General features: G+C 35.4%; 1 protein-coding gene across 4 annotated transcripts in view; it reads right to left on the bottom strand.

The window, feature by feature from the left end:
- Nucleotides 1-12,742, bottom strand: part of SLIT2 (slit guidance ligand 2) — a 403,430-nt gene that overhangs the window by 128,909 nt on the left and 261,779 nt on the right. For all 4 annotated transcript variants that reach the window (XM_060417558.1, XM_004009724.5, XM_060417559.1 and 1 more), the window contains exons 6-9: nt 12,385-12,456; nt 6,158-6,229; nt 3,427-3,590; nt 782-920 (exon numbers count right to left, since the gene is read on the bottom strand). In XM_060417558.1, the coding sequence (XP_060273541.1) occupies nt 782-920; nt 3,427-3,590; nt 6,158-6,229; nt 12,385-12,456 (447 nt within the window). The remainder of the gene's footprint in view (nt 1-781; nt 921-3,426; nt 3,591-6,157; nt 6,230-12,384; nt 12,457-12,742) is intronic.

Genomic DNA, 12,742 nt, shown 5'->3' with positions numbered 1-12,742 from the left:
TTCTTATTTAGTAGATATTAAGGTAAAGATTTTTCCTAATGCTCACTTCCCAAGATGATAAAAGCAGCCCACTTTATATCTTATGTGACCTTATTTTTATCCATATGACTTATATTTGGCAAGGACATAGAAATGAACCCAGCAGATGCATACAAAATAGGTATGAAATATTTTGTTAAAAGAATTTAACTTTTAATGGAGGCAGCCATTGGGTCAAATAAGCTAAAATGCTCACTAATTTAAAAATCTGATATATTTTGATCTTTTTTATACTATGTAGTAGATTCATGCAATAATTCAAGTAAAACAGTGAAACAGCATTTTAAAATGTGATGTCATGAGGAGAGAGACACCATCTAGTTATCTTGTTTCTGTGATCTAGTACTCCACTTTTTCTTTTACCGCCCCCTACCATGCCCACTCCAAGTAGAAATGGACAAGGGCAGATCTCGAGATCCACCTGGAGAGACAAGGTACTCACATTCTTATTTTTCCTAAAGAGCTTAATAACACTTTCCGAAGAAAAGGGCAAGTACTATTTTTCCTTAAAATTCATTCCTTTTAATTCTACCTGAGCTAAAAATACAAACAAACAAAAAAAATCCTAGTCACTTCAACAAGATATTTAATTAAACAGAGTAAGGGTCAACACAATTTTGAAAGGAACATTTGTCTAAGCTGATCGATCAGATTGGCCTTTGAAATACCCAGATTCTCCTAAAGAAAATCATGGCTTGGGTCACTGGGGAGGAGGGGATAAGAGGGAATTCGGGGCACATACATTTCTGTGATGGTCTCTGGCAGATTTGTGGGGATCTCAGTGAGACCTTTCCCACGGCAGTCTACGATGTTGTTGCTACAGGTACAAGCAGCTGGGCAGTGCAAAACACTGCAAGAAGGAGCCATAAATGACTGGTGACCTGAAAAAGAAACAAACAGGAGTTGTATTTTTTCCTGAATTTCTTAAGTGTGCAACCTGTACACTTGGTTCAAATCACAAGCATGTTACTGAACAGAAATGCATGTATTTAAATACCTGATCATATGATGACACTACGTTTCTAAAATATATTTTAGGAAGCATGCATTTTATGTCTTGGGATCAACATAGGTAAAGCAAATGAGATCTTTAAAACTACAAAAATGATAATTTTTAAAATTTGAAAGATTAATAGAAAGGTAAAATTCTGATTTGAAACTAGAATTCTATACAAAGCTATTATGAATTTCAAAAAAGCAGCAATTTCAGATTAATATCTGTATTTCATTTCTAATAAGCTTAGACAGAGCCTGGTTTTGACTGAATTTAAGTAGCTTAACTTACTTTAACTTAAAGAAGGAAAGGAAAATAGCAAAACTTCCCTCTTGGTGGACATAACTGCTGATTCTAAATAAGTAATCCTGTGCAGATAAGTATGGGGAAAATAAATGATGCTAAGTTTGAGTTCTAGGTAGGTTCAAAATTACTGCTTTTTTTGAAGTCGTGATAGTTGTATCATGTCATTCTGTTAGTTGTAATCCAGATGATTTTTTTGACTTTGCATAGCTTAAAATGTTAGCCTAAGTAGTTACACACAGCTATATGTTTTTACTATTCAATACCGAAATTTTTCTGTTCAAACGGTAAACAACAGACCATCAGGCACATTGTACCAAATGGGCATCTGTAAACGCTGGGTTTGTCCCTGCAGCAGGGCCAGCCATCTCTGCTCTGCAGAGAAAGGGCCCTAGCGGTGGGATTCACAGGGAAGAGGCTGCTGGCTAATTACTAACCCAATCCCTCTCAACAAGTTCTCATACTTTACAAAAATAGCCTCAGTCTAAATAAGAAACATCAACTTGCCTTCTTCCTCATCTAGAAAACAGGAAAGAAAAAGTGAAGAGAGAAAAAAGTGGTTAGCAACGAACTGTTAGTCATTTCCTTATTTAAATTTTCATAAAGCAATCAGACCTGTTGACAACGTTCCATAACATTACATGAAAATTTGAGTTACAAATATGAGAAAACACATAAAAAGGTTGAAAAGGGAGCAATAAAATAATCCTGAACTAGCATGTCTTCTCACTCTGCCTTTAGGAAACTGCTATTTATGATGCATTGAAAGTGAAGGAGAAAATTGCTCAGTCGTGTTGCACTCTTTGCGATCCCCTGGACTGTAGCCCACCAGGCTCCTCTGTCCATGAGACTCTCCAGGCAAGAACACTGGAGTGGGTTGCCATGCCTTCCTCCAGGGCATCATCCCGACCCAGGGATCCAACCCAGGCCTTCTGTATTACAGGCAGATTCTTTACCATGTTTACCACGAGAGAAGCCTCTTATGATGCATTATAAACACAAATATTTTAACATTTTGCTTTGTTGTTATTTTGAACAAACACTTCTAAAGCAGAAACAGTCTTACATTTATGAATTACATGTTAATATTTAGGCAACATGTGTACGCATGTGTGGTAAGTCACTTCAGTTGTGTCTGACTCTTTGGGACCCCATGGACAGTAACCTGTCAGGCTCCTCTGTCCATGGGATTCTCCAGGCAAGAATACTGGAGAGGGCTGCCATGCCCTCCTCCAGGGAATCTTCCTGACCCGGGGACTGAACCCTCATCTCTCAGAACTCTTGCATTGGCAGGTGGGTTCTTTACCACTAGTGCCACGTGGGAAGGCCTTTATGCAACATATTAACATATAATTTATATGAACTGGGAATCAGACTGTGCAGGTTGAGGTCCTTGAGCTCAACTCTGTAACCTTGCACAAGGTTACTTACCATCTCTTATTCTTAGCATTTAAATCTCTAATATAAAGATAATATTACAGTTCTCTACAGATATTATGAGGGAGGTAAATATACATGAAATACTTAAACACAAAGAAAGAACTGAAAGTCACCTATTCATACTTTACATAACCTATGTCTTATTTTTGTTTTTAGATTTTTGTTACTGAAGCCAGTCATCAATCTCTTTTAGGCAGAACTGAATGACTAGTACATATGTATACATGAAAAGTGTTTTATCACTTTTCAACTACAGTTCTATTACTTTTTCAATTTTCCAGCCAGGATCCAATTCTTGTTCGTCATTTTTCCAATTGTTAAGATCAAAGTAAGAATGATCTTACTTAAAGGGAAAATCATGAGTAGCAAACAGAACTATAATCTCAAAAGTTCTTATATTTCTCTTGGAGTGAAAACTTAAAAATCCTTCATCACAACTTAGGTACAAGTCATCAGTAATTGCCAACCATGCAGGATTGTCTTATAGCCTATGACCATCATCATGAACACAGAGGATTTCCATGGAGTGATTAATGCACAATTGCAAAGGTTAGTGAGGAACAGTGAAACCTTTCAAGCATGCACGCTGCACAGTTCCTTACATCATAGCATACAGGAATATGAAAACAGAAAGGTTCTTTCTCCCTTACCGCTGCAGACAAATTCTCGTTTTTGAACCTCAGCTACATTGTGGCCCCTCAGGTGAGATGGCCCCATACACTGGGTGTAGAGGCCCACCCGAGGCCTTTGGCGCAGCCAGTCCGAGAGCCAGGCCAGGTGGCAGTCACAATATAGGTTGTTCGAATGGAGTCGACTAAATGAGAGCCAAGCAGTTTAAAGCAAGAAAACAGAATGGAGTTATTTCAAAATTTGCAAAGTTCATTCATAATAATATATAAGTTTATATCTCAACATAAAATAGGTTAAAGTTTAATATGGGCCAACTTAATTATTTTCCTAAAAATTAAACTGATAACCATAAACTCAAGTCCCTCTTCATCTACTGAGCTAAGCAAATACACAGAGAGCTTGAACATGACCATGAAAATCTTTTGCCGCTGTCTATTCAAAGAGACAAAGAGACACACAGAAGTCCGAGGCAAATTGCTTTACAGTTTCAACATACTGGCAGTCAACGGGGGTGGGCAGAGAAATGGGAAGATCAGAGGCCAGGTAGGGGTAGGAGGCATGGTAATAAAAGTTGTGGTTCCCAATCTGGTTCCCAGTTAGTCTTGTCATTATTAGTCTCTCTAGAAACTGCTGGCAGAACCTTTTTAGCAGGTCACTTTCATTTTTTGCTGAACCAGACAGAATAATAATTCAATATAAACCGCTTCTTTTCACATCCTGATTCTGATTTCCTTCTTTTTGTTTAATCGCAGTAAAAGGGATTAGCTGCTTTTGGCTCTTGAGGACATAGCCTCAAAGAGCAGGAATTGAAATTAAAAGACATAGATGGCTGGGAGTGAAGGAATTAAGCCAGTCCCCTCTACGCTGGCACAGATCCATACCAGATCATGGATCCCTTCCAAGTGGCAAATTGCACTTCTCCATTTATAAAATATCAGACAAATATATCCACTAAATTAGGTAAATGACTTCAAACTGGCTTTTATATTTTCTCAAACTAAAGAAAAGGACACCCAAAACTATAAATCAAAGCATCATTCCCAGAATCATCTATGACACAGTAATACCATTTTAGCCCTTTTTAGCTGATGTGCTCGATTCTAACCCAATAACTGTAATGGATATTAAAACATGGAACTCAGTCCAGAAAGATAATTGGACCATAAAAATGGAATTTTTAAGTAGCAATGATAATATAGAATAATGAAACAACCAAAGCAAGGGAATTGAAAATTAGATGACTGTTTTACATTCTCCTTGAGCCTGAAGATACAGAACAGACTGTCTTCCATTGAAACTAGATGGCATACCACAGGACAGAAAGGTACATTTGGGGAAGGCTGGGTGACCTCTGGTGAAGTTTGCTAGGAGGTCAGTGGCATCTTTTGGAAGCTACAAAGCACATTCCATACCTTTGCTCTGTAAATATTTCCATCTAAACCAAGCACATTATAGTGATTCGATTAGATGCATATATATTTGAAATGAGAAAAAAATATAAAATTTTAAAAACCCGAATAGTATGACAAACTGTAGTGGATTTTTTTTACATGAAAATAAGACTCACTATCAAAAATGCAGATGACAGAGTTTCTGCAATCTTAGTGGCTTTAGCTTTTCACAGATTGAAAGCTTGATCAATTTGTTTTTTAAAAAATAGCTAAAGTTAATGAGAAACCAATTTCATCAAATAGAGTTTGAGGGAACTGGACCCACTGGGCCAGATTAGTCTCAATCTGACAGCCCCAAGAAAACAAAATTTAGTTATATCTGCTTACTTTTGGGATGATTTTATTTTGCTGAATATTTTTCCAAGGAAATTATAATGCCATCCCATGAAGACTCGATTTTAATGAGAAAACATGAATTAGTACTGACATCTCATTCATTAAAAAGTGGCAATTAAACTAATTTTTGATTAAAGAGAGAAAATAAATGCAATGTTTTGAGTTATAAGCTACTGTAAAAATGAAAGATATTTTCAAAACACTATCAAAATATATTTACCCTACTTAAACACACTTTTTTTTTTAAAGAAGTCCAATGCTTTGGTTATTTTTTCCACAATTTCTCATGTATTGTATATGATATACTTTTTATGTCAAGGTGATTCGTGATTGTGAAACCCAATTCAAATGAGATTTATCTCTGAAAATGCTTTAACTAAGTACCCCATCCTGGGTTTTGAGGATTAATTCTGCTCTTAAAGAAAAAAAAATATAGCTGTAGCAAACATTTTTATTAGAGAATAATTTTTATCCATCTAAAATATTTTAATGTCCATCTGAACCCCTGAAAAGATATTTTAAAATATAAATGCTGACACAACCTTAATTATAGAAGCACTAAAGAGTGATGCTGTAATTTTACATTACAAAGACTGTTGGAGAGCCAGTTTAGCTTTATTAGGATTGCTTGCTGTATAGTAATAATATCATAAAGATTTACCATTTATCATTTCTGACAGCCAATCAAGGAGTCTTTCATTTCTTAATGAAATGTGACCTCCACAATAGCTCAAAGTAAATGTTTTTCTCCCCTCCCAAACTTCCCATAACACATATTATTTAAAAGGAAGCTTTCAGAATAATAGTTCATTTATTTCAATATTATATCGATAACTTTTTAAAAAGTGGTGTTTCCCTTGTCTAGCCCATGATGAACTAATGGTCATATTCTTTACTTGCTAAAAATACTACTTAAGGGGAATCAATTGATTAAATTGATTTTATATATATTGAAGCTACTTACAAAGTCCTAAGTTTAGGCATATGGTTGAAACTTGCCACAGAAAGTCTAGTAATGTTGTTATTGTTGAGAGTGCTGTAGAATAAAAAAAAAGTCAGAAATTTTAGATATGAAAATTTACTGATCATTCCATATGCTAACACAGAAAAAACTTCTTGTGATTATGCAGAACAAGTATCTGGTAAAGATGGCATCAAGAAGGCACTATATTATACGCAAGATGACAAATAAATTTCGTACTTTAACATACTGCCATGCATTCATCAAACACTTATTACAAACCTATGACTTTAGCCACAGTATCTTTGACCATGTAGTTTTATGCACTTTGTACCTACATATCTACTTCTGATATTGGTTAAGGAATGAACATGAGCCATTAGAACATCAGACAATAAAAAAATTGAAGAGTTACAGTTCCTTGAAGGGTATTATGTATTATCAGTGTCCACGAGTAAACAAACCCATTTGAAGTCTCCAGCTAAAATCTCACAACAATAACACACAATCAGTTCTGTCAGGTCCTGCTAATGGTTCTTTCCTGTGGACATCAGCCACTGTTGAAATTTGAGTAGGAAGAATGATATCTATATTTGGTATTTGCATTGAGTATAAAAGACGAGATATGCTGTAGCGATATAGTAAAAGCTTAACATATTCTAGCAGTTTTTATTTCTTTCTTTATTTATATGGCTGCTCTGGGATGAGGCATGCAGGATCCTTAGTTGTGGCATGCAAATTCTTGGTTGCTCATGTGCCATCTAGCTCCCCTACTAGGGATGGAATCTAGGACCCTTGCGTTGGGAGCATGGAGCCTTAGCCGCTGGGCCTCAGGGGAGTCCCTCAGCAGTTTTTAGTTGTAGTCACATCCTGTCCTTTGTTTAGTACTGTGTGGTAGTGATCATGGTTTCTTGAAGCTAGAGTCTTGAACAGGGATGGTCAAGGGAGATACAGAGAAAATAAATACAGTCTTTGTTTGGTTCTAAATTGTCCTACTTTCCCTCTAACACAAGCATTGTCAGTTGTATTATTACTACTATCTCAACTACAACTATTACTCATTCATTCATCAAACATTTCCTGAATGGCTCTTATTTTTATGGCAATATGAAATTTCTGAAAATAAATCAGGCATAAAATCCTGTCTTAAAATAGCATACAGTTAATTGTGGAAACCAATTACACAAATTACAAAAACTTAGAGTTAATAAGATTTAGAAGACAGAGTTCTTTTTTCTCAGTCTTACTGTGACAAGACAGTGAGAAAGATCATTATCCCAGCAATGGGTGAAAAATGTGGAGATGGCAAATGATTCCAGTACAAAGAAGATACAGTTGGGTGATGATTACATACGGCAAGTTGCTGAAGGAGGCAGGAAAGATGGTTCTTTGGTACAGTTGGATGCTGTTTGATACTCGAGAAATGCTTGAATTAGACATTGCACATTTACTTGTCTACAGAGGCCAGACAGGAAACATACATGAGAGAAGTAGGCTGCTTGGAAAGAAATAAAATAGGGAAGAGAGATGGAGACAGACAGCTGGGGACGGCGAGGAGCTTGGGGATGGTGATATTCTTTGCTGTAGCAGCTAATATTCAGCTCTGATGAACTATTGCTCTGCTGTGATGGAAAGCTGCCAAACAATCTGATCTGCTCAAAAGAAGCTAGAAATGGAAGCTCTTAGACCAAGCTTTCTAATTTTTAAATACTGGCAACTCAAATGTTTCAGAGACTCCATGGGCTATGGGGCCAGTTCTGCTTGGGCTAAGCAAGATACACTGAGGTCACTTTAGACTAGCTGGTGGCTATGGTTATCAATGGTGGGATACAGGGTATTCAGGAGTCAAGGAATTAACTTAAATTTCTCCGTAAAGCAGGATGCGATAGCTACAGATCTAGAACACGCATGGACTCTTTTTACTATCCAGTTTTGGAATGTATTGAATGATGTAAGAACTAATCTGACTGATCTGAAACAGGTCACATAGGAAAAAAAAAAAAAAAAACGCTGAATGAAGGACCTATAAAGCGCTGAATTGGTTGACTTACGTTATCTAAAAGCTTCTAGTATTTCCCGGTACTCAAGTGAAATGAGATTTTTCTCAAACACCATTAAAACATATCTCGATGTCTGAAATAAAAGGTTTCACTTCTCAAAGGGATTTGCTTTAAATGACCCCTTTTCCTATGCTCAAAATTTATGCTGACTTTATATGGTTTAAATCTTCAGAGTACACAGCATACTGACTGTTGGATAATGTGACTTTGGGGATAACTTTAATAAAAAATAATTCACACTCAGCAGATATGCATTAATTTTGAACTACAGCTTCTTATGCTGTGCTGTGCATAGTTGCTCAGTCGTATCCCACCGTTTGCAGCCCTATGGACTGTAGCTCACCAGGCTCCTCTGTCCATGGTGACTCTCCAGGCCAAGGACACTGGAGTGGGTTACCATGCCCTCCTTCAGGGAAACTTGCAAACTCAGGGATCTAACCCAGGTCTCGTGCATTGCAGGCGGATTCTTTACTGTCTGAGCCACCAGGGAAGCCGGTAAAGAAGGGAAGCCGTCAGTTTCTTATAATTCCACATAAAAGAGTTTACATTGCACGCTGAAGCCCGTGGCTATCAATTTGAAGACTTCTCAAAATGTCAATTCATTTAATTCAACTAAAGAAATTATCTTAGTATTTTTATTTAGTGTTGATGCTGGCAAGGGCTTCCCAGATGGCACAAGTGGTAAAGAACCCGCCTGCCAATGCAGAAGACTTAAGGGTTTGATCCCTGGGTTGGGAAGATCGCCTGGAGGAGGGTACGGCAACCCACTCCAGTATTCTTGCCTGGAGAATCCCATGGACAGAGAAGTCTGGTGGGCTACAGTCCATAAGGGTTATACAGAGTCAGACACGACTGAAGCGACTTAGCATGTAGCATGCATGATGCTGGCAAAGCAATATTGATGTTAATATCTGGTAACTGAACAATATGTGGAACCAATGAAATTATTTTGAAATTAACAAGTGTTGATTAGGTATAATAACATGCAGGTGTTATATAAATTCCTATTATGAAATAATGCCAATTTATATACTGCTTTACTTGTGAACACTTTTTCCTATATGAAAATCTATTTCTATGTTTAACCTCAAGATTTTGTCTTTGTAATGAGAATATATTCGTGTACAAAAGATATCTTGGTGGGTAAATAGAAATGTTAGTCTTGGTAATCATTTAGGCCCTCTCAGACTTCAATCTTGATTTATTTCTTCTTATTCCCAAGTGCTAAGCATAGGATTTGGCAGAGTCTGATATTGGATGGATATGAACCACTATGTTTCAATTAAATTAAATTATGTCTATTCTATAGAAAAGAAAAATAAACCATATAAAACTGGCAAGTCAAGGGATATATGTCATTTCTGAATCTAGTGTCCAAGGAAAAGAAAATACTGATCTACAATTAGTTTCCAGTGTTACTTTTGACACAGTATCTTATTAGGAAAATAAACTCTAAATCCTATCAATGAGAATTTCCATAAAAAGTCAGTTCATTAAGAACATGCAAGTGATCAACTGTCTCCCTGCTTTCATCTACCTTGGCTTTTCCTTCTTGAACTTTATTCACTCTCTCCCTTAATATATATTTTAATGAAACGAATTTTCATCAGTGGCTCAGTATGTTTATACCCATCTTTCCCTGTTTGGCCTCAGTATATTCATACATTTGCAAATGAATCACAAATTAACATTTTTAAAGATCTAAAATATTAGAAATCTGAAATTTAGGGTGATGCGCAAATTAATGCTCTTTCATTATTTCCACGTAATAAAAAGATATCTCTTAAAGAGTCATGGATGATAGAAACAATCAAAATGGGTAACCTACTTTCTGAACTCTGTATTTAAAACAGTAGCTTTATATTTAAAAAGCCCCAGACCAACTGTTTATAATGGGTGAACTTTTGATTTACTTGTCAAGAGATTAGGAGATTTAGGGCTTAACATATTTAGTCTTTCCACTGCTCTATCCAAGTCAGCCTTAAATTCTTCATTAATTTTTTCTCTAAACATTGGGTCAATCACAAGCATTTAAAAAATTAATATATGTTAACAGAATGTCTGCTTAACTTTATAAAATTTAAACACAAAACATTAAAAGTCTTTGATAAAAATTTACATTTCCTTGTTTCGTGCTGATTTTAATTATTTCCTTTAACAAACTCTGACCATTAGCTAGCTTTTTGAGATCTACATATTAAAGTACTCAAAAGAGTTCCCAACATTTTGAATTTTTATTTTGATTCCATGAACCATGAGATATTTATCATTCTTTGGTATGTTTCATGACAGTAGGTCTTACAAAAATCATCTTTTAGATATTTTGTAAACCCAACAAAATATATGAGGTGACTGTGTTTTCTTGAATTTACTGCTTCTCAAAACAATGATATTAGTTTAAAACCAAAAAAAGTAAATGAAGAGTTATTGTATTTGTGGGTAAAGTGTTTCCAGTGCTGACCACAGTGCTTGGCACATAGCAGCTACTTCCTCTCTCTCTCTCTCTCAGATATATGTAGAGCACTCAACATATCCTCAATATATTACATATGTATTAGTTATTCTATATCTAATAAGTAAGTTCTTTTGCTTAATAATGAAATATTTTATGATATTCAATTCATTCAAAACATTCAGCAAATTTTTCATAAGGTGTTTGGTACCATTACTAACAAATTCTTTCATTTGATCTGCGCTATTCAACTAAATAGTACATGTGGTAGTCTCTTCACATATGGGTTTAGTGACATTGACTATAGTTCTGATGTCAGAGCACTATCAAGAAATCATAGCTGTACTGCAGTTATTTTGACTTTGAAATAGCACTAGTGAACTTCCTATTAAAAATGGCTCTGGAACACAATTTTAAAAGTGAACTTATAACTACAGTTTGTATAATAAGCACTTTAAATTCCTTTTTCCTTTAGAATAAGGTAGATTCTTATTAACATCTCTCACATGGTTAGAGAATAGTGTATATCCTCAGAACATTTTATTTCAATCAACTCATTCTTATATAATTCTTTAAAAATAATAACTGTATGTGATGCAGCTAGAAATTAGTTTCATTTATTCACAATTAACACCAAAACCATATAGAAAAATTGTTAAAATAAGCCATCCTAGTTGAAACAATCAACTTTATTCAGAATTACACTCTGTTCTTCAAACTCAATTTATAAAGCAATGAGATCTTTTTTTGGAAGAATTTCATAATTTCTGATAACTTTTAATACATGAACTAAAAATTCAAAACCTCTTCACATTTAATTTAGATTCAAATTGATGAATAAATTGAGTCAGGGGAGAATTATATCTTAGAACTATATTTTATTAGAGGGAAAAATTAGTAAGTATACTTAAAAAGTTAGAAAGGTGAATCTTTGGGGAAATTTTTCAGAAGTGTATAGGCGGCTTATGCAGCTTTAGGAACTAGTTTTCGTTAAAATTATTTTTCATTATAATTAATAATGTCATTAAAATTATTTTTACAGTGTCAAATATCTGTAGAGATTACTCAGTTGCCTCTAATCAATTTTTCAGCAATGTCTATCCAGCAGGAAAGGACAGAAAATGCCAATTATAATTCAAATCTGTGTGTGGTACTTTATGAAGTTAGTAGACTTTAAAATGGACCTAATAGGCGGCTTATTAAATTTAGAAAGTACATTTTAAAATAACCTTACAAAGATGGTAAGCTACCTAGTTAAAATAATATTTTAAAATGAGAAATGTCTTTCCATCGCACAGCAACTAAAATATACCAACATATCAGCTCTTAAGGTTTTGTTTGTTGTTTTTTTTTTTTTGTAATTTTTCCGGTACAACCGATGCTATCTATATATATAGCAATTCTGGGAATTCTTACAAATCCCGTGTATGAGACTGTTTTACCACAAGGAGAAACACTTAAAAGACAATACATGTGAACATGTGAGTGTCTTTTCAAAATTAAACAATTCTACCTAAGCATACATATATAATATATAAGATCTTGCACCCATGCATTTCCACTCTTCTCTGCATTTGCTCTGAGTTATTTAAGGGCTCTCTTTCTCTTTCAGAAACCATTCTGACACAAGATTTCAAGCTAACAGATAAGCATCCACGTTAGCACTCCCTAAACACAAAGCTCTGGTTAAAAGAGTAAGAGAAATAAGCGATACTTACAGCACTTCCAGGTCCCTGAGTGCCCTGAATGCCCCATCTTCAATACAGCTGATCTGGTTGTAATCCAGTTGCCTGTTAAACAGATTAGAAGAATATGTAAAAGACTGGACACTAGCAGGGTTAGGTGAAAGGAAGTCTCCTGAAGGGTCTCTCAAGCCCTAGCCGCAACAACCAAAATGCTCTCACAAATCCACTCATCTGCAGAAGAATGTCACAAGCCATTCTGGCCTCGGTGCCGCCACTGAAATCTCTTTTTGTTCTGAACTGTCTGTGCAAATAGCAGCCCTCGGAAAGCGCCAGTAAATAATAACTGCACCTTATATTAAATGCCATAGGAATGCAATTTCATTACATCAAG

This window comes from Ovis aries, chromosome 6, assembly GCF_016772045.2.
Source record: "Ovis aries strain OAR_USU_Benz2616 breed Rambouillet chromosome 6, ARS-UI_Ramb_v3.0, whole genome shotgun sequence".
In the NCBI taxonomy this organism is placed as follows: Eukaryota; Metazoa; Chordata; class Mammalia; order Artiodactyla; family Bovidae; genus Ovis; species Ovis aries.
Note: the sequence above shows the minus strand (reverse complement) of the source record. Positions and strands in the feature narration are given on the sequence as shown.